The 27084-nt window shown below is 41.0% G+C and overlaps 2 protein-coding genes across 12 annotated transcripts in view; one reads left to right on the forward strand and one right to left on the reverse strand.

The window, feature by feature from the left end:
* LOC121280891 overlaps window positions 1-19312 on the forward strand; it is a 270129-nt gene extending 250817 nt beyond the window's left edge. For 6 of the 8 annotated variants that reach the window (XR_005943750.1, XR_005943757.1, XR_005943752.1 and 3 more), the window contains 2 exons: window positions 16785-16867; window positions 19007-19311. The gene's annotated coding sequence lies outside the window, so the exon portion shown is untranslated. Of the gene's footprint in view, window positions 1-16784; window positions 16868-19006 lie in introns of all 8 variants that reach the window. The other 2 variants (XR_005943756.1, XR_005943755.1) reach the window with 2 other exon arrangements.
* Window positions 1-26973, reverse strand: rab24 (RAB24, member RAS oncogene family). 4 transcript variants are annotated; one of them, XM_041193250.1, is made up of 9 exons: window positions 26802-26973; window positions 20046-20262; window positions 16564-16632; window positions 15115-15193; window positions 13911-13978; window positions 13292-13391; window positions 7774-7820; window positions 7483-7545; window positions 1-2945 (listed from the first exon to the last, which is right to left on the reverse strand). In XM_041193250.1, exons 2-8 carry the CDS (start codon window positions 20160-20162, stop codon window positions 7528-7530), a joined length of 498 nt encoding a protein of 165 aa, XP_041049184.1. In that variant the 5' UTR covers window positions 20163-20262; window positions 26802-26973; the 3' UTR covers window positions 1-2945; window positions 7483-7527. The 4 variants fall into 4 exon arrangements, with proteins under 4 accessions (XP_041049184.1, XP_041049181.1, XP_041049183.1 ...); XM_041193247.1 differs by having other exon boundaries at window positions 7770-7820; XM_041193249.1 differs by lacking the exon at window positions 16564-16632 and having other exon boundaries at window positions 7770-7820.
* Window positions 26974-27084: the final 111 nt, after the last annotated feature.

Genomic DNA, 27084 nt, shown 5'->3' on the forward strand with positions numbered 1-27084 from the left:
TAATGTTGAAGCTTTGTGCATTTAATCATATTCTTACATTAAAATCAAAAGAGAATGCCTTTATAAAAGTTTTAACACAAAATTCAAATGGACAGTAATGAATACAGATGGTAGTGTTTACAACTGATAAGATAACCAGCTTTATTAGGTTTATTCACAGAGGACCAGCACATTATAAGATGCACTGACTCCACAGCACCAAGTGTTGGGTTCCCATGATGCATTGCAGTCACTTACACATACAAATTAAATAAGTCTTTGATCAAGAAGCAGTGCCTCAGATCTGGCTGTGACAGAACCATTAGACAGTCCTTACTCACCTGAATTCCCTTGAGCTGCTACACTATTTGAAGCTGAATCTCAACCACACAAGCATTCGCTTTAGATCAACAAATGTGCTCACTATAGTGAGACACTGTCTCATTTGTCATTCCAGAAAATACTGCAAGTACTGTGCAATCAAACAGCAAATATTACTTCAGTTTGAAAGTTATTTCTAAAGCTCCTGTCAAAATATTTTGGATGCAGTGCTTGAAAACTTGGTTATCAGTGGCACCTTTTTTTAATCCACACCTGTGCTCTGCCCTAAGTGGGAATTAACCCATTCGCCCTTGGTTCAAAAAAAAAATCACATTAACATTCATCAACTCTTGAGTATTCTCTCCTGTATTTCTGAAAGATCACTTTGCACCTCTGACCATTTAATGCATTAAAAGAGCTGAACTGTTGCACATATACAGCTTTAAATGCATCAATAATGAGGAATATACGGTTGTTCAGAGCAGAGAGGAGGTCCCAGCTAAAGTCACACATCATTCCAATCGGAGTTCAGTTCAAAGTAATCTTTAGCTGTTGAACCTGACAGTTTCAACTCAGTTATACAAATGGAGCTATCATGCTCTAAAATTAAGCTAACTTAGTGCTTGAAGCACCATCTGTTTTCAAACCAAACTCCAAATATTTTCACATTTCTACAGACAATCCAAATTCAAAAAGCCTGTATTCAAATTAATCCAAGGTAGGACATGATTTAATTTTCAAACTCTTAATATCTTATATCCAATGTTAAATTGTACACCAGCGAGCTCAACTTGAATATTACTCTAAATACAGACAAAGAACTTTCAGATTGAGGTTTGTGATTGTGTCAGGAATCTTCAAACTGGAGGGGGACTGCAAATGTTGCCTTGTCATAAGATCCTGCATCTTCTACCAAAGGACTATTACATGCTTTCCTTGTAGCTGAAGAATATGGTGGGAACGTTAAAAGAGAGTAGAAAGGAGATAAATTTAGAAATACAAATTGTACAATAGTGCTGCAAGGATTACAGTAACAAAGCAACAAGCCACTGTTGGAGTTTATTTGTCACTTTAAATGTTATCATCAGATGATAAGAATAGAGATGTAATCTGTGCCTACAACCATGTGTCCTGCACCAGCAATCACAGGCAGAAGTCATTAGTATTCGCCAACCAAATAGCTTTAATACTGCTTTACAATTACTGAATTTCTGCACCACTTGCATGGTCAGTGGTACTGGGATGATGATATGAAATGCTACCTGTAATGCTAAAAATTACTGTGTGAAAACCAACTAACCAGGACAAAGGAACTGGAATGCAAGAGAACATTGATACCTAAAACAGACATATTGATTGTAGTGCCTATGACACAGTGATTCTTATCTGTGATGTGTGAGGTCCATATTATATGGCAATGAGATCTTATCACCAAATATGTAACCCCATGTCAGATAAAGGTCACAGCCTACTCCAAACTTGCATCTGGGATAAGGTGGGCACAACCTTCAGTTGTTGCACATTTTCCAACATTGCTATACTTTTGAATTCAAGCAACTGAATTGGAAGACCACCCATAGTTTATGAAGTCAGTTTTTTCCTGGCACAAAAATTCAGCTGCAATCAGCATCCTCCATATGAAACATAGCTTGGTATCTCATTTCCTGTGTGCAGTGTTTCCCTTCCCTCAGTCTACAAAATAGGCAGCATTGCCTATATATTGTGACTGGCTAGTTTTGGTCAGAACTATAACTGAGGCAGCAATTTACAAGTAATTCCCTCCCATTAGCAAGACCAGTAACCAAAACCCAGTGCATTCTGAATCTAAAACACTGCCATAGTTCTGTTGGAGAATATTTGTAAACATCATGCACCAAAAGAGAACATGAACAAAAACCAAAAACAACTGCTCAACACAGGCTGTCCTTCTAAGACTGTCAGGGTGAGTGGAGGTCCAATACTAATAGGATACTATGTTACACAACTAATCATGTGAAAAACCATTGAGGAGCAGACTCAAAAAATAAATCAAAAAAACTTAATGTATGTTTGTTAAAAATTCAACGTAATATTATGCCAACAGACGTGGAAAGGTGGACCCTGAAATCTTGGTGCCATGGATGTCACATAATAGGTGTGGAGCACCTTGCTTGGTGTGATAAATAACACATCTGCTGCCACTTTCAATAGGCAACACAAAAAAAAAATTAAATTATCACAAAATCAGTAAAGGCAAAAAGATAGGTACATCATGCACAAAATCTTGGCGAAGTTCTAAAATATAAAAAGCCATACATATTTAGCTGTGTGAGAAGGACTGCCCTGAGACAGTCTCCACAATAAGTTCAGAGATGTGCTGTAGTATTCCAGCAAGAAAGGTCACTTCAGTTCAAGGGTCAGACGACTGTCTTTTAGACACTGCAGTTCCCTAGTAGTCACATTACAATGGATCCAGTCTCAGAAATATTTCAAGACCATGATATTCAAACAGTTTTGTGAATAAGGAGTCTCAGTCCAGTGAATCTGCGTAGAATTCCTCCTTAAAATATTGGCAAATGGGTCTTTAGAAATCAGATGCTATTGGTGACAACAGCCAAATAAATAAGTTGGTTTCTTCTTCTCAGCCAGGTTCACAGCATCACCTTCTAAAAACAAACAGAAAATAGTGTATAAAGACCCATGAGAATATAATACAACTATTAAGACTCTGGAGACCCATGAGAATATAATAGACTCCTGAGTCGCGAGTCTGAAAGTGGCACGAGGGGAGAGACGGTTGCGAGTCTGAAAGCGGTGTGAGAAAACAAAGTGACATCATAGCAAAGAAGCAATCTAATTGGTTGGAGCATTTGGTGAATATCTAGTAAGTGGTTGAGGTTTATTTTTCCTAGGGTTTAAACTTGTATAGGCACTGTACTTTTGTAAGTTGATAGTAATTTGATTGGCTGGTTAAATGCTTAGTGTTAGGGACAAACACATCTACATAAAGTGCAAGCAGCTAGAGGAATGCTGGATCAGGATATTGATCTGGAAGCCGAACTTCAGATACTGCGCAACATAAGGGAGGTTGAGAAATACCTGGACACTTTGTAACAGAAAATGGTCACGCATCTTAGAATAGGGTCATCAGCAGTGAGGGACAGGAGGATGTGACCATAAGTGAGGCAGGTAAAGGGACCAAGCAGACAGTAGTGGAGGAGCTTCAGACTTTACAATTGTCAAACAGTTTTGAATTGCTCACAACCTGCGTGGACGAAAGAAATGTCGACAAGGTGGATGAGCAGGCTGGCTGTGCCACCATGGTACAGGAAGCTGTTCAAGCGGGGGCAGCAAACAGGAATGTAGTGGTAGTTGGGGGCAGTAATGTAAGGGAGAATGACAGTTCTCTGCAGAAAAGAGAAGTCCAGAAGGCTGTGTTGCCTGCCCGGTGCCACAGCTCAGGACATCTGCTTAGGGCTGGAGAGGAACTTGCAATGGGAGGGGGAGGATCCAGTCATCGTGGTCCACATAGGCAGGAAAAGAAAAGAGGTTCTGCATAGTAAGTTTGAGGTGCAAGGTGCCAAAATTAAAAAGCAGATCAAAGGTACTAATCTCTGGATTATTACCTGAGCCACGTGCAAATTGGCATAGCGCAAAAAAGATTAGCGAGATGAATGTGTGGCTCAAAAGACTATTGTGAGAGAGGTGGGTCCCGGTTCGTGGGGCACTGGCACCAGTACTAGGGAAATTGGGGGCTGTACTGATGGGACCATGCTGGGATGAGTATTCTTGCGAATCATGTAACTAGGGAAGTAGAAAAGGGTTTAAACTAAATCATGGGGGCAAGGGATCAAATGTGGGAAGATGTGGTAAAGTAAAAAGTAGAGACAAGGTAAGAGCGGAAGGTATTAATGTGGGAAATGATAAACAGACCACAGCAGGAAGGGATAGAGACTACAAGTCAAAGAGTGAGCCAATAGAGAAGGCCAAAAGAAGGGATTAAACTTAAGGCTCTGTATCTGAATACACGGAGCTTTCGAAACAAAACAGATCAACTAGTGGTGCAAATGGAGATAAATAAGCACGATCTATTAGTCATTACAGAATCATGGCTACAGGATGGGATAGATTGGGACCTGAACAGAGAAGGGCATGACTTTTAGGAAGGAAAGGAAGTTAGGAAAAAGTTGGAGGGGTAGCTCTGTTAATTAAAGATGACATTAACACAATAAACGGGGATGGCTTAAGTACAGGAAACCAGGACATAGGAGCGGTTTGGGTAGAGATGAGGAATGATAAAGGCAAAAAGTCACTTGTGGGAGCGGTGTACAGGCTCCCTAACAGTAAGATTGAAAAGGACGGAAAAATTAGAGTACAAGAGAAAACTAGCTAGAAAAATAAAGACAGATAGTAAGTTTCTGTAGTTATTTAAAAAAAAAGTTAAGAAAATAAGGAGATGGCAGATGAATTGAATTGGTAGGACAGGGTATCAAAGAAGAAATTGTGGGAACTCATAAGAAAGGTACAGCAATTATCATCAGGGATTTTAATCTACATATAGACTGGAACAACCAGATGGGTAAAGGTAGCATAGATGACAATTTCATAGAATGTTTCATGGATAATTTCTTAGATCAGCAAGTTCCAGAGCCAACCAGGGAGCAAGCCACACTGGACCTGGTATTGTGCAGTGAGATTAGATTAATCACTTCATAGTGAAGGCGCCCCTAGGCAGCAGTGATCATAATATGATTGAATTTTACAATCAGTTTGAGGGAGAGAGACTGGGTCTAACACTAAACTTAAATAAGCACAATTATGATGGCATGAAAGCAGAGCTAGCGAAAATGAACTAGCAATTTAGGTTATGGGATAGTTCAGTAGACAGCAAGTGGCAGACATTTGAGATATTTCATAATACACAGAATAGAAGAAAGAAAAATTCCAAGAGCAGGATCCACCATCTGTGATTAACTAAGAAAGTTAAATATAGTATCAAACTGAAAGAAAAAACAATTGTGCAAAGATGGGTGGCAGGTCAGAAGATTGGGCAGAATATAGAAAATAGAAAAGAATGGCCAAAAGATTGAAAAGGAGGGAAAAATTAGAGTACAAGAGAAAACTAGCTAGAAAAATAAAGACAGATAGTAAGTTTCTGTAGATATTTAAAAAAGAAAAGTTAACAAAATAAGATGGCAGATGAATTGAATAGGTATTTAGTATCCTCTATTGAAGGCCAATGCAAGTAACATCCCAGAAATAGTTGTAAATCAGGAATTGAAAGAGAGGGAGGAACTCAAGAAAATTACAATCACCAGGGAAGTGGTACTTAGCAAATTTGTTGGAACTGAGGGTTGACAAGTCCCTGGGGCCGGATGGTTTTCATCCTAGGGTCTTAAAAGAAGTGGCTAGTGAGATAGTTGATGCATTGGTTTTAATTTTCCAAAATTCACTAGATTTGGGGAAGGTTCCATTAGATTGGAAAACAGCTAAAGGGAGGGAGACAGAAAGCAGGAAACTATAGGTCAGTTAGCTTAACATCTGTCATAGGGAAGATGTTAGAAGCTATTATTAAAGATGTTATAACAGGGCACTTAGATAAATTCAAGGCAATTACTCAGGGTCAACATGGTTTTGTGATAGGGGAGTCATGTTTAACCAATTTATTAGAGTTCTTTGAAGAAGTAACAGGTGCTGTAGATAATGGGGAACTGGTGGATGTGTTATACTTAAATTTTCAGAAGGCGTTTGATAAGATGCCTCATCAAAAGTTATTGTGGAAAATAAAAGCTGATGATGTAGGGGCTAACATATTGGCATGGATAGAAAATTGGCCAACTAACAGGAAATAGTATGCATAAATGGCTCATTTTCTGGTTCGTAGGATGCGACCAGTGGTGCCACAGGGATCAGTGCTGGGGCCTCAACTCTTTACAAATTATAGAAATGATTTGGATGAAAGGACCAATGGTATGGTTGATAAGTAGAAAAGTAAGTTATGAAGAGAACATGAGGTTACAAGAGGATATAGATAGGTTAGGTGAATGGCAAAGATCTGGCATCTGGAGTATAATGTAGGAAAATGCGAGGTTGTCCATTTTGACAGGACGAATAAAAGAAGAGCCATATTATGTGAACGGTGAGAGACTGCAGAGCTCTGAGATGTAGAGGGATCTGGATGTCCTAGTGTATTCATCACAAAAGGTTAGTATGAGGGTGCAGCAAGTAATTAGGTAATAGAATGTTACCGTTTATTGCAATGGAAATTGAATACAAGAGCAGGGAGGTTATGCTTCAATTATACAGGGCATTGGTGAGACCACATCTAGAGTACTGTGTAAAGTATTGGTCTCCTTATTTAAGGAAAGATGTAAATGCATTAGCAGTTCAGAGAAGGTTTACTAGATTACAACGTGTAATGGGTGAGTTATCTTATGAGGAAAGGCTTGTATCCGCTGGAGTTAAGAATAAGAGGTGACTTGATTGAAACATAAGATCCTGAGGGGATTTGGCAGGGTTAATGAGGAAACAATATTTCCTCTTGTGGGAGAATCTGGAACTTGGGGTCACAGTTTCAAAATAATAAGTTGCTCATTTAGGACAGAGATGAGGAAAAATTCTCTGAGGTTTGAGAGACTTTGGAATTCTCTTCCTCAAAAGATGGTTGAGGCAGAGTTCTTGAAAACTTTAAGGCAGATGTAGATAGATTCTTGATAAGGGGGTGAAAGGTTATCAGGGTTAGGCAGGGACGTGAGGTTAAAATCAGATCAGCCATGATCTTACTGAATGGCAGAGCAGGCTTGAGGGGCCAAGTGGCCTACTCAGGCTCCCAATTCGTATGTCTATAATGTACGTATATTCGTAAGAATACCTCCAACGCTGTCATATACTAACTCTCAAATACAACAAATACCCTAAACCCCATCATATACTACTACCTATACTTGTAGATGACAAATCACCTACTAATGGCTCACACGGGATCTGGGGATTCACTAACACTCAGACAGCCACTGCTCCAGATCCAGTTATTCACATACATACTGTAAAAGATCCAGAATTTGGGATGTAAAAACATGCCAAGCAAAGACCCAAGACTTTGTTGTTCTCTCACACTTTGAATGCCCAGATCTTTCCACCTAGTCAACGTGTAGACAGCTTTCCTGTTGGTATCTGGTAAATCCCTAGTTCTCATTTATTTACCTGTCATCACCTGGAAGGCTGTTACATTCAAATAATCTTCTGCTACTATCTGAAAGAGTTCATCTGAAACAAGAGAACAAAAGGATTTTGGTTTGTTGCATTCAAGCTCCTGTAGATTGCACTCCTCAACTCCTCCTTACAATCTGATTGCAAAATCCTCCAATATTCATCAAGACTTCTTTACACCTCCTCTGCTCATCAAAACGTTATTGTTATGTTTCAGAGGGAAGGGTGAATGAGAAAGAAATGATGTGACACGGAGAGAGATACAGAAAATAGAAATTTACCAACATTCTGGCCCGTCTTACTGGAGGTTTCAAACAGCTTGGCTTTGATCTCTGAAAAATAAATATTGCACATGAATGGCACAGTGATGAGGATCTAATCTCTCAAAGCAGAAATCAGTAAGAAAATACAACTGCCCAATGTTCTTAACTTTGTTGTATTCACTAAATGTCTGAAATCACCATTAAGATAAAACGTATGATAATGGGATTATGCAACAATGTTACATTTTGGACTTCTGGCTTAGATACTTTTCTTGCGCTCACTATCAAAGATCACTTCTATAAGCAAGCCTCACTCCTAAGAAAAACAGAACATGCTTTTACCTGTTCAGTACCTGGGCAACAGAAGAAAGCCCAAGAGTTGAACAGAAACTATTGTTGTTGTATTTGGCTTACTGGATTTATCACAGGGCCTAACTGGGCTTTAAGAAGTGGTAAGTTAAACACAGTCAAAAGTGGCTTAGGCTATAAACTACCTGAAAAATTGATTAGAAACAGGTAGTTTAACAGAAAGAAGCTAATAGTGTTCTTAATGTATAGGACATTCTCCCTTTCTGGATATAAAAGTTAATTTCCCTGTGCGAAAGAAACGTAGTAAAGCTGTACCCAAAAAGGTACATGGCCATTAATTCTACTGTTATCCTTCCATATAATCCTCTCCTATATTTAAAAATTCACTCAGAAGGACTGCTAAACTGGGAGAAGTCTGTTAAAATATATGTTATAATTCCTTTGAGGTGCTACCCAGGAACAACAGAATAATGAAAGATACAGATCCAAATTTCATTATTCACAAAACATTCACAATTTAGTCAAATACATGCACCATTCTTAAATTCTGAGATAGAGAGCCACAACATCTATGGAGGTGCAAGGATACTTCTATGCCAAAAAATACTAATGGTGCTACACTCAACACCAGTGTAGTACTGAGGAAATGTTCTGCTGCTGTACGTACAGTCTTTGAAATGAGCTATTATACTCAGGCCCCCTCTGCCCTCTCAGATGCACATAAATCTCCTAGCCAATATTTCTCCTTCAACAAACAGCTTCTCTGATCATACATCTCAGTGCTGGAGGTGGAAGCTTGCTGTAGATGTATTGGCTGTTGCATTTGCTGCAGTGGAACATCGATGACTGTTCATAATCAGCTGTAAAACATCTTGGAGCATTCTGATGCAAAAGGCACAATGTAATTGCAAGATTTGTTTTTGTGTGTTTTATAACCAGAGAGTCAAACAAAAATGCACACATTTTCCAAATGCTCCAGTGATTCCAGCAATTATCAGGTCAGATTCAAATGGCGCTTAGTGGTCTGTTAGTCAGCAATGATCAAAATGAAGAAAATTAAACATTTTGTTTCGGGGTGCATTATACTTTCTACAGAGCAACACAGGACTGGACCAATTATGCTTGAGGTTTTAAAATGGTGAAAGGGTTAGATTCTGCCCAAATGGGTAGGTTATTTGGAATGGAGAATGATAGTATAACTATAGAACATGTATATTCAATCCTTAGCCAGTGCAGAAAATGTTTGGCCTCTGAGGCAGATCACTAAAGTGTGTGTTGAGTATGGTTCTCTTAGAACCCTTCAAATGGAAACTTCACAACTTTGTGAGAGGAGAGGACATTTCCAGTTATACAAGGTAAACAGAGTTAGCTGAGAATTTATGGATTGCTGCTGTCTCCTGGAACCTTGCTCAATTGTTTTAAGGAGACAATCAGATGGGGGTTAGTGACTGCATGAACTTTTCCCTATCCTTCTCGCATGCTCACCAAAATTTAGATTGGACCAGCAATGGGCTTTCCCATTGCCTAATGCATACCCCAGTAACCCTGGTTCAGTAACTGATTAACAGCTTGTATTTATATAGTGCTTTTAGCATAAAATGTCCCAAGAAGCTTCACAGGATTATAAAACAAAAAGTGACATCAAGCCACATGAGAATAATTACATCAGATGACCAAAAGCTTTAAGAAGTTTCTTAAAGGAGGAAACATGTAGGGAGGAGAGTGAGGTAGAGACACAGATGTTGGGAGGGAATTCCAGAGCTTAGGGCCTGGGCAATGGAACATAGGAGGAGTAGGCCTTGTGGCCCTTTGAGCCTGCTCTGCCAATTAACTAAATCATGGTTGATCTTCTAACCTCAATGCCATTTTTGCACATTATCCCCATAATCCTTTGATGCCATTGGTAAACAAAAATCTATCGACCTCTGCTTTGAACATACTCAGTGACTGAACCTCCAGAGCCCTCAGGGGTAGAGAATTCCAAAGATTCACCACCATCTAGCTGAAGAAATTCCTCCTCATCTCGGTCCTAAATGGCTTACCCCTTATTCTGATACTGTCTCTCCTGGTTCTGGATACCCCAACAAGGGGGACATATCATTCCTGTACCTACCCTGTTGAGCCTGTAAGAATTTTGCACACTTCAATGAGATCACCATTCATTCTTCTAAACTTAGAGAATACAGGCACAGTTTCCTCAATCTCTCTTCATAGGACAATATCGCCATCCCAGGGATTGGTGTGGTGAACCTTGGTTTCACTCCCTCTGTAGCTGGTATATCCTTCCTTAGGTTAGGAGTCCAAAGCAGCACACAATATTCCAGGTGTGGTCTCACCAAAGTTCTAAATAACTTCAGCAAGACTTCCTTACTCCTGTACTCAAATCCTTTTGCAATAAAGCCTAACATACCATTTGTCTTCCTAATTGCTTGTTGCACCTGCATGTAAACTTTCAGTGACTTATGAACAAGAATGGAAGGCACAGCCAAAATGGTGAAGCAATTAAAATCATGATGCTCAAGAGGCCAGAATTAGATGAGTGCAGGTATCTCAGAGAGTTGTGGGGCTGGAGGAGATAACCGAAATAAGGTGGGTGAGGCTATGGAGGGAATTGAAAACAGAGATGACAGGTTGCTTGACATGGAGAAGGATGGTGTGTTCAACTGTGTTAAAGGCTGCAGATAGTCGAGAAGGGCAAAGAGGGAAAGTTTACCTTTGTCACAGTCACACAGGATGTCTTTTGTGACTTTGGTAAGAGCAGTTTCAGTATACAACAGGAATTCAAACATGGAGTTCTGAGAAAGGTGGGCACAGATTTGAAAGGTGGAAACACAATCAAGGACTTGAGAGGAAAGGGACGTTGGAGATGGGGTGTTAGTTTGTAAGGATGGTGGGTCAAGTGTTACTTTTTTTTGAGGAGAGGAATGATGGAAACTTTGAAGGAGGGGGGACAACAGCGGAAAACAGTTAACAATATTGGCTAATATGGGGGCCAGAAGGTGAAGTTGCATGGTCAGAGATTAAAGAGAATAGGATATAGTGAGAGAAGGAGGTGGGTCTTCATGGGCAAAATGAGCATGGAGAGAACATAACGGGAGATAGGAGAGAATCTAGAGAAATATGAGAGCTCAGGGCTAGGGGAGGAGAACGTTAAGAGAAGTTTGTAACTCAACATTTGAATGCTTGTGAACAAGGGATGAGTTCCTGTGTGTAGGTTACTGTGCTGTAAATTCATGGACATGTAGTGCAATGCAACATACTTACAACATTGAAATATAGTGTACCTAACACTGCTGGTACTGAGATTTATCTTAAACATCATGGACAGCAATTCCCCTCCCCATCCTAGCTCATCTCAAAGATTGAATCGAAAATATTGCAGTTGTAACAGAGATTTGTTGCAACTTGAACTTGCAGCTATCCTTTTTGAGGTTGCAAAAATGCTCATTAAACTGTTCAGAATCTGGCAGTGCCTTGCTATACCACCAAAATAAAAATGTTATAGTTCAAGCTCAGGAATTCAGAAAATATACATACCTGCTCAGAGAGAGAAAGGGAGAGAACAAAATTACTAAGCTCCTCCTATGATAGGTCCTACTTAAAAGGGTTAGTCTCCTCAGTGCAGAACTGAAAGGATGCAGAAAGTATTGAAAAAAAAATACCCATACTCACCCACACAACTGCAGGGAGCATCCTTGGGATGTGAGCATTGCTGGTGTGGCCAGTTTTTCATGCCCATCCTTAATTATCTGTAATGTGGTGGTGGTGAGCCACCTTCTTGAACCGCTGCATTCCACTGCCCCCGTGGGAAATTTAACCCCTGACCACAACAATTTTAATATCTCAAGTTTTTATTCTGTACTTTTCTTTAAACTGATCCATACAGGGAATTTAAAAGATAGACAGACCATTTTCACTCATTGCCTCCTTCCACGCCAGGTTCAAAGTAACAATATATTGATTTGTTATGGTCATTAACAAAATAAAAGACTTTACCATCTGTATAATCTTGAACATCGTTTGTGGTAATCATTTCCTTGGACACTGTGATCATTCTCCACAAGAACACCCTTCATTCCACATCGTGTGGGTGCAACATTTAACCTTATGCCTTGAGACATCATGTTCTCTGGAGTCAACGCTGACGACTCACTGTCCCACCATCTCTGGTGGGTCTGTCCTGACAGCGGGACAGGACATAATCAGGGATGGTGATAAAGGAATCTGGGACATTGGTTGTAAGGTATAATTCTATGATTATGATGACGTCAGGCTGCTGCTTGACTAGTTTGTGAGACAATAGTCCCAATTTTGGCACAAACCCCAGATGTTAGTGAGGACGACTTTGCAGAGTCGGCTGGGCAGACTGCCTTTGTCATGTTTAGTGTCTAGGTCAATGCTGGGTGGTCCATTTGGTATATTCTCTTATTCAACTTTTCTGTCGTGGTTTGATACAACTGACTAGTCTTCTAGGCGAGTTAAGATTCAACTACATTGCTGTGGGTCTGGAGTCACATGTAGCCCAGACTGAGCAAGGATGGCAGATTTTCTCTCCTGAATGACATTGGTCATCTGGTAATCTGGTAGTTTAATGAACATTATTGCTAGCTTTTTATTCTAGACTTATTAACTGAATTTAAATTCCTCCAGTTTCCACGATGGGATTTGAACTTGTATCTTCAGAATATTAGTCTAGACCTCTGGATTACTAATGCAGTAACTATTACCATTAAATTACTGTTCCCTCATTTGAGGAGCCAGGTCATATAGAATACCACTTAAAACGAATTCAGCTTCGGGACATTTTCAAATGTACACAGTAAACAGCAGTTGAAAGAAGACACCTCCTGAATGATTGAATTTTTAGTTACTGATGTTAAAATGGAGGTCATGATACAAGCTGTAGAAAACACCTTTAGTCAACTTTAAGTACTGGAAAGTTATGATTAAAATGTTACTAGGCTTACTGTTAGCACAGAAAAAGAACTGCATAAAATTGCCCTATATGTCTCACTAATGGGAAATGTAACCCCTTCATCGCTCAAGCCTGACCAGATCAATTTTCACATCTCAAATATTTATTCTGTTTTCTTTTTAAACCAATCCACACTGAGAATCTAAGAAAATACCAGTACAGAATATTTCCACTCAATGTCTCTTTCCTTGCCAGTTTAAACAACATAACATATCAACTTCTTATGGTGAATGTCTTGCAGAATAGTAAACTTTACCATCTGTATAATCTTGAACATCGTGGTAATCGACTCCCCGTGCATTGCGATCATTCTGTACAAGATCGCTCTTGGTTCCACACAAATATATTTTGCAATGCTGAAAGAGAGGGAACACTGTGACCCAAGCTGTAAATCAGCCAACCTAAACTCAAACATACAAGAACCTAGAGCAACATTGCAAAATCGTTACTCAAATCTCAAAATAGATCAGCACCCACAGCCCACTGTAAATACATATGCCAAATCTTAAAGCAGACAAAACCCACAGTGCAAATCCAGCAACCAAACCCAAAAACCAGTTGGTCTCATAACCCACACTGTAAACCTCCTACTGAAATCCCAGAGCCCACGGTACCTCCACTACACAAATCCCAAAGAGCAGAGCCTGTAATCCCCACAATGTGCAAACTGCATTGCATTTTCTCCAGCCTGAAAATCTAACACACTGCAATAACTTCACCTTCTGGTATGAAAAATATTAGTGAAAGAATCATAGTCCACACTACAAATGAGTTACTTCAAAATGATGACCCATGATTGGAAACCAACAACAAAGAGCCCAATCTATTCAGAGCAAGGATTAAAATCAGTTCCTCCGCATTATAACAAAACTCACTTCTTCACAGTTCCGGACTTCATTCACCCAGAATCTAGCCCTTGCATAGCTGCTACTGTCAGTCAGATCTGGAAGACAGAAATACCCAAGGGGAACAGCCTTTATAAAAGGGATTTCAGAAATGTGGAGGATTCTGTTATTTGCAATCTACAGCAAAATTGTAAGCACATTCTGAACTCTTATTTATGTATTGTTATTAACAGCAGTGGAAATCTTCCCCCACGCTAATAGTTTAAGGGGCAGCATTTATTTTAAAATTTAGTTCTGTTTCTTTCCCACCATTAGACTTAAACTGATCAATAAATCCTCACACTTCAAGGCCACACAAAGTTTCTCTGGTGACTACGGGGAGCATCTTTAACATGCTCATTTAAAACAATCCGATGAGTTTTCTGGAAATAGAAATAACTTTTCAATAAACAAGTCATAATATTCCCAAATGCGTTAGGTTGTGAAAGATCAGCTTATAAATTGTTTTTGTACATCAGATCCTAATCAATTTCTAATGCAATTGAGGCTGCGCTGAAGTACATTGAAAAATATGTTTTGGGACGAGGATAATACAGCTCTACGAAGAAACTCTGCATCAGTTCAATAACTACACCAGTGAAGAGAGTCATTACATTGTACAGAACATCTTTCTCCAATATGGTAGGTCAGATAATTAGTACAATGAAAACATAAGAAAACAGAGCTGGAATAAGACATTTGGTCCTTCAAGCTTGCTATGCCATTCAACAAGATCATGGCTGATCACCTACCTTAATTCCACCTTCCCATACTATCCCCATATCTCTCAATTCAATTCAAACTCCCATGCAGGAGCTGTACAGGCCATCCATCATGGGGCAGTTTATGTCACATCTTTCTTTAATTTCATTTTTGAATAACTTGAAGAAAAACTGGAATGGCTCAAGTTACAGCCAGGTCTGAAATTAACTGCGTAGCTCACCAATTGCAATGTGAGAGGAACCTAGAATTTAAGAAATATAGAACAAACCCCTCCTACCAACAGCAACAGGTTTTGATTCTGCATGAATTTAAATTCATGGTGTTTATAATGGTGAACAACAGCCAAATCATCAGATTCACTAGCTTTCTTCTGGTGAATAGTCCCTAATTGGCCGCTACAAATTATGACTCTCCACACTTAGAGATTACGTACAGCACAAACGGAAGCACAGCGCAGTTGCAAATTTCTTACCAAAGCACACAACTGCTGCTCGAGCTCCTCGATAGTAGATTCTGCTCATGGATTCGTACCGTTCTGACCCTGCAGTGTCCTGATGGGGAATAAAATTTATCCACTTACAATAAACAAATACCATTGCTTATTTGGACACCCTCCCTACCTTGTAATTGCTTGGCAAGACTTGACATCAAGACAAGAGGCTCCTGATGACAGTCACGTTAGCCAGCACAGGTCAAGCACTTTTAACTTTGGGAAAGAGGTTGGAGAGAAAGGAAGCATGACATGCCAGCTATTCATTCCAGGGCCACCCCGCTCACACCTCTCCAGCTGATTAAGAGCCCAGTGTAGGCAAGTTGGCCCTATGGCCTCAAATACTTAAAAGAGGAGTTAAGAGCAGCTAGCCCAGTAAATATGAAGACCATCATACTATCTCAGAATGGGAGATGCAAAAGTTAAGTAACAATCGCACATTCTCAAGGATCCCACAACAAATGGTTAAACTAACTCGAGTGTCTTCCTGATGGAAGTGGGTTTAGGACAATCTCTAACTCTAAACTCCAGTCACAGAAACCACTACTTCAACAAGGAAGGAAATTAAAATGACCAGGCATTGAAAAGTGCAAATAATGGACATTCATGAGAAATCACATCAGAGAAATCCAATCAAAAAGCCCAGAAGAACGCATAAACCATGGCGCTGACGCCTGAGTGGTTTAAACTCAGACTTAAGCCTTAAAAGCAACCTTTTTCTAATTTGAATATCAGCTAGACAAACACAAGGAAGGGAAGAACAGAAGATCAGACTGATGGGGTGCAATGAAGAGGATGTTCTTGTGGAGCACAGACATCAGTTTAGATTACTTGGATCAAATGGCCTCTTTCTGTACTGCACATTCTATGTAACTGTATATAAAAGCTAGCAGTATGCTACACTATCGGAGGATGACTTATAGATGAAAAATAACACAATATTGTTGTAGGCACTGTATATCAATTTAACTGGTGCTCCCAAGTAGCGAAGTAGCATACCCATACTAAGCTTTATCTACAAGGATTATCCTAGGATCAATCCATGGTTTATGCTACATTATCCAATCCTTTGGTGCCAGTAAGAACACTAAAACTGTCTCATCTTTCATGAGGGAGGAAATGGCCAAAAACCATAACACAGACAAAGGTCACAGTCTGATCACTATCCAGTGGTATTTGCCACAAAGTACATGCTTGAGATGGACTGGGCTTGGCTCTGATACATTCCCACAATCAAGTACTCCCACATTTTTCTCTACGCTTAAATAGGACAAATGGCCACTTGGGTGAGTTACAGGAAGCTGCTGGTTCCTGTGTAACTATACGCATCCATTTAACAATGATTTCTGTAATCAAAGCAAATAAACCCCCTCCCTCCATAATAACTCACCCAATATGCTAACCACTCCAGAACTAAAGACGTCAACTTACCCAAATGCCAAGTGTGATTGCCTTTTCACCAACATGGATGAGCTTGGCCACAAATGCAGCCCCAATCGTCTAAAACAGAAACCAGTGAATTAAAGATAGACCTGTCCCTGAAAACCACTGAAATACAAATTAACTTACATTCTTTGGCCTTGTGTTCAAAATGCCTGGTGAATACAAGAGTTACTCAGCTCAAAACGTTAATTCTGTTTCTCTCTCCACAGATGCTGCCAGACCAGCTGAGCTTTTCCAGCACTCTGTTTTATGCCTGATGTTGACTTTAATTTCTCTCAGAAATGCTGCTGAGGTGAGAACAAAGTGACTGGGCTAAACATTAATTTCCTAAAACATGTGGAAACACCAATGAACCACATACACAGCTGGAGAATGAGGGTAAAGATCATCATTTACAGCTCAGTGGCCCCACCTCATTAGTTCCCTGTACCTGTGGTATCCTTAGATGAAAAGGGTTCCAAAAAAAAGGCACTTGTTGGCTTCCCTGTGAGGCCTATAATTGGGTTGTATAGGAGGAAACTTGATTTTTTTTTCCTTTCCATTTCTCTTTAATTTCATTACTCCCATGGCAACACCCAAGACCAGCAATCCTCAGCCTGAGTGTGAATGACAGACAAAACTGAGGTTTGCAATTTTAATGAGGTGAACGTGAAGTTGGAATTTCCAACATTTGATCAAACAATTTGAAAGAAACTAAATATCGTGGGCTAAGTTTCCACTTTGAGCGCAATTAGGAAATTACGCCCAAAATGTGCCTGAAATTGGACTGGTTACAGTTCAGGTGGTCAATCAATTGAATTTGCTTAAATACAAATGTAAAATCTTCAGTGAACCAACACAATTAGATAGTGTTAACAGAATGGCATGGGATATTTTCTTACCTTTCCACTAAAAAGTATTGCATGATGCACTTAAGAGTGGTAAACTGGCACAATTTTATTAATACAGCTGAAAATGGGCTGATCAGCAAAAATAAGATTTTTAGTAAGCGCCCAGTCCTCTTCCTATGAGCAACCCAATTTAAAAGTCACTGGAAATGACTTTTAAAAGCTACATTGAACCATTTAATATCTTCTTTGATGTACACTTGTCGGTTTCTTAGTGAAGTTAACAGTTTTGATGTGCCAATGCCCCTGTGCCTAAGAAAATTAGCTCAATTTGAAAAGTTTTCTCAAGCCAGCTCAACCTCACGGTTTTGTTCTGTGGACATGTCCAATTTTGTGGGCTAGGTCTTATTTGGGTGAAATTAACTTTAAATCAATGCTAAAGATTGCAGAAAACACTAATGTAAGTGCATATGGGCATAATAACACAATAAGAGGAGTAGGCCATTTGGCCCCTCACGCCTGCTCCACCGTTTTATAAGATCATGGCTGATCTGATTGTGGCTTTAACGCCATTTTCCTGGCTGCCCTCCAAAACCCTTGAAGCCCTCGTCAACCAAAAATCTGTCTAATCTCACCTTAAATACATTCAATGACCCAGCCTCCACTGCTTTGTGGAAAACAATTCTAAAGTCTAACGACCTCGGATGAAAGAAATTCCCCCTCATGTGTTCGATGGGAGACTGCTATTTTGAAACTGTGAGCCTAATTCCAGATTCCCGCCACGAAGGGAAACATCCTCCTAGCATCTACCCAGTCAAGTCCCCTCAACATATTTTTTTGAATAAGATCATGTGACAGTCTGCTAGACTCCAATGAATACAGGCCCAACCTGCTCAACCTTTCCTTATAAGACAACCACTTCATCCCAGGAATCGGCCTAATAAACCAACTCTGAACTGCTTCCAATGCAATGCATAATTTAGTTACATTAAAATTCTCCAATTTCTTGCACTTTCTGATTGCATTGATGTTGCTGGCCTAAATGAACCAAAACTCTACAACTGTAACTCAGACTCCATTTAAACACCATGATTGCTACCTTCCAGAACACGAGACCATAACAATTGCCCCCCAGAGTCAACGACTGACAATGCTGGCCATGATGGAAGCCTCCAACTGAATTTTCGAAACTCAACACTCGCAATATGCAGTGAAACTAAGGGTGAGCTTATGAAGCAAAGCTAAGGGTGGACTAAATCTGGCACAGGCCAAAGGCTACATTTAATCCTGGTAATGAAACCTTGCCCCACAGCACTTTCCAATCTCTCAGTGCAATGAACATTTTTCTGGCATTATGTTGTCATTCTGTGCAGCTAACAGACACAGATTTTAACAGTGAGCATTGCTTAATGAAGGCAGGTTTCAGGCACAGGGGGGGGCTTCTGCTCAGTACACCACTATAAACTGAGCCTATCTGCTGGATACCAGAGATGGAAGCAGACTCTGCAACGGATCAGATTCTGAGCCATAATTATTGCAAATAAAACACAAATAAGCTTATTACCATGCAATAATTTCCCTACCTTCTTTCATTGGACACATAGATACTACTGGAGTCTGATTGGGAGAGGAATTAGCATCTTGGATTTACCACCACGATCGTTGCAATTACTAATCCTTGATATACAAGAAGAGAGATACAGTAGCCCAGAAACACCAGTTGTGTCTGATTTTGTTTTGTGCAACATCCTGGATGTTTTATTTCATTAAAGGTGCTATATAAATGAATGTTGTTGCAACTTTGTACAATTGAAAATTATATTTGATACTGTAGCATATGTGCTATTTGAATAAAGGATTATTCATCTTAACCTCACCATCAATAACTTCTCTATGGTAATGTGCCCCCCCGATTCTCTCTGGTGCACTCCCACAGAACGTCAAAGTTGCAGGTTGAGGGAGCATAAACTGTTGACTTGTGAGCCAGTGCTCTCAAGATGCTTCCCAGGAGGTAACCATCAATCATTTCAGTTCAACATTTTTGTTGCTGTTATATTTGTTTTGGACAATCAGTTTGGGTTAGTCGAGCCCTCCCTGAATTATTGAAAATATCTTTGGCTAATGCAGGCACAGATACAAGCTGGTGGATGATAGTAATTTGCAGCCTGTTATTACAGGAACAAAACACATGGAGCAAATTTCTCGATTTTAACAGAAGCACTAACCTGATTATTTTAAGTTGGTTAATGCCTACATTAACATAGTGCAGGGAGGAATTGGTTACAAATCCATTAAGTGTCTGTGCATATCAACAGTTACTGCCAAGGGTGATGTACGTCTGTAGGATTGGGCTTAAAAAATGCAGAAGTCCACCTATAATAAGATTTCTTTACATGTTTCAAGGAACTGTAAATTACTTTATAGTCTTCACACATTATTTTCCATCAACCATTCCTCACCTAAATTACTTAATTTCTCCACTCTATGCTACCAATCAGCTACACAATGGGCACTTGCTTTGCATCATTAGTAAATCTGACAGCATTTCTTATAGCACATTCCTCCAAAATAAACTGCACGTCCATGGGTAAAGGCATCCAGTTCAACTTTGCCCGGAGCACCATCAGTTTAAACCATACTCACATTCTGATATGGGCCATTGAGGAAACGATTGTGTACATATCTCTCCACCAGACTAGTCTTTCCCACAAACTCCTTTCCCAACATTACCACCTTCACATCAACCCGCTGTCCACTCATTCTGTGACCTCTGCTGCCCACAGTCTACGTTCGGTATAGTATGAGGGGTAATTTTCACCATACACAACAGCAACGTGGTTGTCAGCTAAAATGGCTTCACCTGGGGACAAGAAAGAAAGGAGATTGTTATGGGCATATGTGAAATTGCCTTTTCAGGTAACTAAAAGAATGCTATTAAGAGAAGACTATCGAGTCCTTCAACACATTTTTATAAAATCGCACCCCAGCTTTACCTTTACAAGTGCCCCTTTCTGTATTGCCTCACACTCTCATCCTGCATTGCTAGGTGCAGATTAATGAAACCAGATGTAAAGATGAGAAGTAATAGGAACACACAGGAAATTGCAATTCTCAGTTCCTCAAGCCAAATAAGACATAATAGAATACCTTATTCTATGCCTCCAGAACCAGTTCCCCATTCTGCAAATAAAATTAATCTTATTAAAAGTTAGCAGTTGTACTGCACAGAGGGCGGTGGTTGGGGGAGGCAGTGCAGGAGTGGGCAGACACCTGGGGGTGGGGAAGGGAGTGGCATGTCCTTGCCCAATCTGCCTTCACTTTTATCACCAGCAACCTGTTTGATAGCGGCACTTCTACAGCAGTTACTGCAACTTTTAATGTTCAGCACATTCAAAATGTGAGAAAGAATACAGCCAAAAATATCCTAAAACTCATTGTACTGAGAACATACTATCCATGTCATTGAAGTTCCTTGTGCATTACATTCCAGTTACTGGGTACAAGATGAGACAAAATGTAGACTTACAACCTGCACAGTCACGACAACAAAATCAAGACTGCAATCACACACTGCACATCCTAGCTTGCGATCCCACCTAACAGTCACAGCTAAAGAGCTTGACCAAGACTAGAGCCCCATACTGTACAATCAATGACGATGCCTGACCAGGATTAGAACCAAAACCTAGTCAAAGCTACAGAGTCTGACTGTGATTATAAATTCCTTGCAGTCACAGCTGCAATGCCTGACTAACAAGTAGCAAACCACCCTATATAATCACAGCTACAGAGCTTGTGATTACAAACCAGCACTACATTGCTAAAGCCTGAATATAATTAGAAGCATTACCGATGCAATCACACTAGAGAGTTTAACCAAAGTTAGAAACCCATCTTACGCGACCATATGGCAGTTGCTACGCTACAAGATAATTTTAAAACCATTTTGACATGATAAAGAATCTCTTTGATGTTAAACATTAACCTCTGACCTGTTAGTGTAAACAAACTGGTAAACAAAAGGCCTAATGTACCGGACAGATTTCTGTTGACAGCAATTGTACTCAAAAGTGTTGAGATATAGTTGCTGACCCAATTATATAATTTGTGTCACCTTTTAATGAACTTTACATTTAACCCGGATATGAGCAATTACAATCCACAACCATTGTATAATATTGTAGCGTAAGTGAGGTTGAGAGAAATGAACGGTTACAAACAATATTCATGTTTTACAATAGAGGTGATTTTGAAACTATGCTCAATTATCAGCCCTTCCAAACTGGAAGTATCCTGAGCTTCACTTGTATTGCACAACAAATGTCATACCACATCATACAAACAGTTAGTAATAATTGCTGTAAAAAAGAGACACATCAAAGCTTTTTGTCTTGCACTCATCAGGACAACACAAGAATACCAATATAAAAGGAAAACAACAATTTATATCGTATGTGAAGGGAGTGCTGATTGATTGGCAACTGGACTGATTGGTAGAGGCATTGCCATGGAGAATGCACTTGTGATGGTGACTGACAGGGTCAAGTTGCCTGGTTTAAATTTCAAACAATGCTTAGTAGTTAACTGTGTCACCATCACTGATGCACTCTCCATGGCAACGCCTCTACCAGAATCCAAATTGTTTTCCCCTTATATTGGTATTCTTGTGAAATGTCCTCATGAGTGTATGACAAAAAGCTTCAACATGTCTCTTTTTTCAGCAATACTCAAGTTCTGTACTCTCAGCAACTATTAGTAATAATTCCTATTAATATCCCCTGTCCTAAGTAACAGACCCTTTCAGTAGATACAGAATGCAGAGTCATACCTTGATTAAGTGCCTCACATTATCACAGAAGACTGCCCAAATGCTCATAGCAGTAATGCTGCAAATAGGCCTGAACAAGGGGAAAATTAGGAGGCACAGTCAGATCCATCCACCCTAAATGGGATAGGGAACTTGGAAGCTCTACTGGGTAAGAGGCAACGTAGTGCAATGGAGGTAAGGGGGTTACTTTGAATGTAAACACGTTATTTACTATTTGGATCAGCCAATAAATTTCAGATTCCTGATCCAAAAGCTATCCTGGTTAGCATGGACACCGAATAACCCCCTGTATTTATAGCACAACTAATGAAGCTTTATTTGAAGCCTTCCCAGCACTGCCATATTATACATTTAATTATTCAATTCAGTTCTTGCACATCTCTATTCCCTGGTCATAATCTCCATGGAACATTCCACTGCTAAGAAGACTGTTCCTTTTGTTGCAGCTGCAGACATCAGACCATACAACATAGCAGTACCACATGGGGTAATGACCAGATTTGGCTGCTTGTTCCTGCTCATCTCATTGGGGGAAGGGAATGAGGGGAATTTTTGATTATCTCTGGATATAGAAAATTGTTAATGAAAAATGAATCTTGCATTTGCTATTGTCATGTCATATTTTACAAAATAAATCTCATTCCCTCAAAATCTGACATTCTTTGGTCTCCCCCATAACTGATACTCAGCTCTTCCCAATTCCTCCTCTTCCACATTACAACTTCCAAACCACACTCTGCTACTTGTAGTGGATGATTGTGACTCCCAGATTTCTTCTGATTCGTTCATGGGATGTGGACATCACTGGCAAGACCAGCATTTATTGCTGATCCCTAATTGCCCTTGAGAAGGTGTGGTGCGCCACTTTCCTAAACCACTGCAGTCCATGTGGTGAAGGTACTACCACAGTGCTGTGAGGGAGAGGCCTGTTTACATTGGGGAAGTTTTGTAGCTGTAATTCGAGACACAAGTCAAGGAACAACAAAGATTTGAAACTTCTACGATCTATACTTCTTGAAAGGGATTGTTATTCAGGGCAGGGATATTAATAGGATTGTTGCTAACCTTATTAGCATTACCACTTCTCTTCCACATCTCATCCCAAATCTCTCTTGCAGTTCTTATTCATGGAACAAAAAAAGAGAGAAGACTTTCCATGTACTAGTAATACGTACATAAATTTTAAAATACTAAAAGCTCTGACTTGTCTGTTGACTTTCCTTCAGCCGTGTGGGAAAGCAGCACACAGTACTAATTAACAGCATTGTTTCATATTCTACAGCAAGTTATATTTCATATTCTACAGCAGCAAGTTTGTTACTGTAGTCCTGTGTGTAGGTTTCACTTCAACAGTGCATCAAGCGGCACATGCTTAAAAATAACCTGCTTACTGATGCCCAGTTTGGGTTCTGCCAGGGCCACTTAGCTCCTGACTTCATTACAGCCTTGGTTCAAACATGGACAAAAGAGCTGAATTCCCAAGGTGAGGTGAGAGTGACTGCCCTTGACATCAAGGCAGCATTTGAACGAGCGTGGCATCAAGGAGCCCTAGCAAAACTGAAGTCAATGGGAATCAGGGGAAAACTCTCCGCTGGTTGGAGTCATACCTAGCACAAAGGAAGATGGTTGTGGGTGTTAGAGGTCAGTCATCTCAGCTCCAGGACATCAATGCAAGAGTCCCTCAGGGTGGTGTCCTCGGCCCAACCACCTTCAGCTGCTTCATCAATAACCTTCCTTCCATATTAAGGTCAGAAGTGGGGATGTTCACTGATAATTGCACAGTGTTCAGCACCATTCGTGACTCCACGGATACTGAAACAGTCCATGTCCAAATGCAGCAAGATCTGGACAATATCCAGGCTTGGGCTGACACGTGGCAAGTAACATTCGTGCCACATATGTGTCAGGTAATGACCATCTCCAAAAAGAGAGAATCCAAACATCACCCCTTGATGTTCAATGGCACTACCATTACTGAATCCCCCACTATCAACATTCTGGGGATTACCATTGACCAGAAACTGAACTGGACTAGCCATATAAATACTGTGGCTACAAGAGCAGGTCAGAGGCTAGGGATCGTGCAATGAGTAACCCACTTCTTGACTCCCCAAAGCCTGTCCACCATCTTCAAGGCACAAGTCAGGAGTATGATGGAATACTCCCCACTTACCTGGATGAGTGCAGCTCCCACAACACTCAAGAAGCTGGACACCGTCCAGGACAAAGCAGCCCACTTGACTGGCACCACATCCACAAACATTCACTCCCTCCACCACCGACACTCAGTAGCAGCAGTGTGTACCATCTACAAGGTGCACTGCAAGAATTCACCAAGGCTCCTTCGACCTTCCATTCCCATGACCACTACCATCTAGAAGGATAAGGGCAGCAGATAGATGGGAACACCACCACCTGGAGGATCCCCTCCAAGTAACTCACCATCCTGACTTGGAAATATATCGCCGTTCCTTCACTATCGCTGGGTCAAAAACCTGGAACTCTCTTCCTAACAGCACTGCGGTTGTACCTACACCATATGGATTGCAGTGGTTCAAGAAGGCAGCTCACCACCACCTTCAAAAGGGCATCTAGGCATGGGCAACAAACGCTGGCCCAGCCAGCAAAGCCTACATCCCTTGAATAAATTTTTAAAAAGCAGCCTTTCAATCATAAACAACCTTCTATAACCAACCCACTTATAGAAAGCACACAACCTATGTAAGAACAGAAGTACCCCATTCAACCCATTGAGCATGTTCAGTCATTCAATGAAATTATGGCTGATCTGTGACCCAAGTCTATTTACTTGACTTTGCCCCATATCCCTCAACACCTTTGGTTAGCAAAAATCTATCAATCTCAGGTTTAAAATTACCAATTAATCAACATCAAATGCAGTTTGTGGAAGAGTTCTAAACTTCTGCTGCCCTTTGTGTGTAGAAATGTTTCCTAATTTCACTCCTGGAAAGTCTAGCTCTAATTTTTAGACTGCCCCTGGTGCTAGACTTTGAATAGCTGAACCACAATTTCTACCCCCTTGTATTCTAGTCCTCTATATATAAAGGCCAGCATTCCACTGATCTTTTAAATAATTTTTTGTTCATGTCATTTTAATGATCTATGTACATAAACTCCCAAGTCTCTTTGGACTTCCATTATTTCTAGCCTTTCACCATTCATAAAGTACTCTGCTCCACCCTTTTTAGGTCCAAAGTAGATGACCTCACACTTGCCTACATTAAAATCCTTTTGCCATACTTTTGCCCATTCACTAAATCTATCAATATCTCTTTGTAATTTTATGCTTCCTCTCTTTGTCATCAGCAGATTTGTATACATAACTTTTTATCTTATTATCTCAATCGTTAATAAATATGGTGAATAATTGCTACCCCATACTGATCCTTGAGGGTCAACACACATCCCATCCTGCCAATAATATTGCCTGCCCAGTGAGGAAGTACACTGCCCACCATGATTTAACCAACAATGTGAAGCATTGAAGATGTTCCGCAAATTATTGGGTTCAATTCCTGCAGAACAAGCTGATCCCATTCCAAGTGGAATGGTTTTGGTTTTTCAGGGGTTGGAAAGGGGTAAAATTAGTCAGGGCTCACAATCTCAATCACTTTCCTGACTCTCAATTAGAAGTAAATGCAGCATAACCTCTGGACTCCAAATGTCCTTAACTGGTAGATAATCTGCCACTGCTCCTGGCCATAGTTCACACTGAATTATAACACTTGGAGTGAGGTAAATACCAAATCACCTTATATTAAACCTTCCACTGAAGTTGCTGTAGAGCCTCAGAGTGAGCACTTCAGTGCTCCAGCCCTCCCCCAGGCTGGGAGGGGGTCTCCATGCCTTTTGCAGGGATAGTTGGGCATCTCCATGTAGCCGCGGGAAAGGGGATGTGATGGGGGAGGTAGCCCCCAAGCCCTCCCTAGGGCTGATGGGGGGAGGGATCTCTGCACCAACCACAGGATGTCTTTGGAGGGGGGGGAGCATTTTCTAACCCTCCCAATGGGTGGCTTTGGCAAGGGGTCTCCAAATGCTCCCCACAGGTCAATTGGGGTAGGGAGCTGTCAACACGCACTCCCCCAAGGGATTTTTTTTTGGGGGGGAGGTCTCCAACACTGCCCATGGGTGGTTTTGGCAGGGGGTCTCCAAATACTCCTCACAGGTCATTGGAGTGGGGGTGGCTATAAATACACCCCCCCCCCCCCCCAACCACCACCAAGGGCTGGTTGTAAGGGGATTTACGCGCCCTTTCCTGGCCACCACCACCACCACCCCCCGCCGCCCCCCCCGCCCCCCGAGCTGGTTGTGAGGCTCCTCCTCCCTCCTCCCCCAGGCCAGAAGTGAGGGGGTCTCCACCTCCTCCCTCCTGTACCCAAAGGCTGGTTGAAAGGGGGGTCTCCACGCCCCCGGGTCTAGTTGGCGGTGTGTCTCCACACACTCCTCCAGGGGCTGTGTGGTGAGGGGTGGAGTCTGCCCCGGGGTTTACCCTTTACCAAATGAAAGCCCCTCAGTTAACTCTCCATGCAAACATCTGCAGAAACATTCACCTTCCCCGCAGCAGAGATCGTGCCTGGCTGATGGAGAAGACCAGGGATGAGATGCTGACACCAGGCTTGCTGACGGGGGGAAGGAACTAGCTTCCACTTTCTCGCCACCGACTCCGTTTACTCAGGGATAGAACCGAAAGCTCCACAATGGTGGCGCCTCGCAATGGGCGGAGCCAACAGCGGAAATTGCGCAGCTGCCCACGCGGGATTCCCGTCAGGATCAGGTGGAAGTAGGCAGAGCCAGTGGGGGCGCCACGGGAAATGGTGGGGGGGGGGGGGGGGG

The sequence above is a fragment of the Carcharodon carcharias genome, chromosome 8, assembly GCF_017639515.1.
Source record: "Carcharodon carcharias isolate sCarCar2 chromosome 8, sCarCar2.pri, whole genome shotgun sequence".
NCBI classification, from domain to species: Eukaryota; Metazoa; Chordata; class Chondrichthyes; order Lamniformes; family Lamnidae; genus Carcharodon; species Carcharodon carcharias.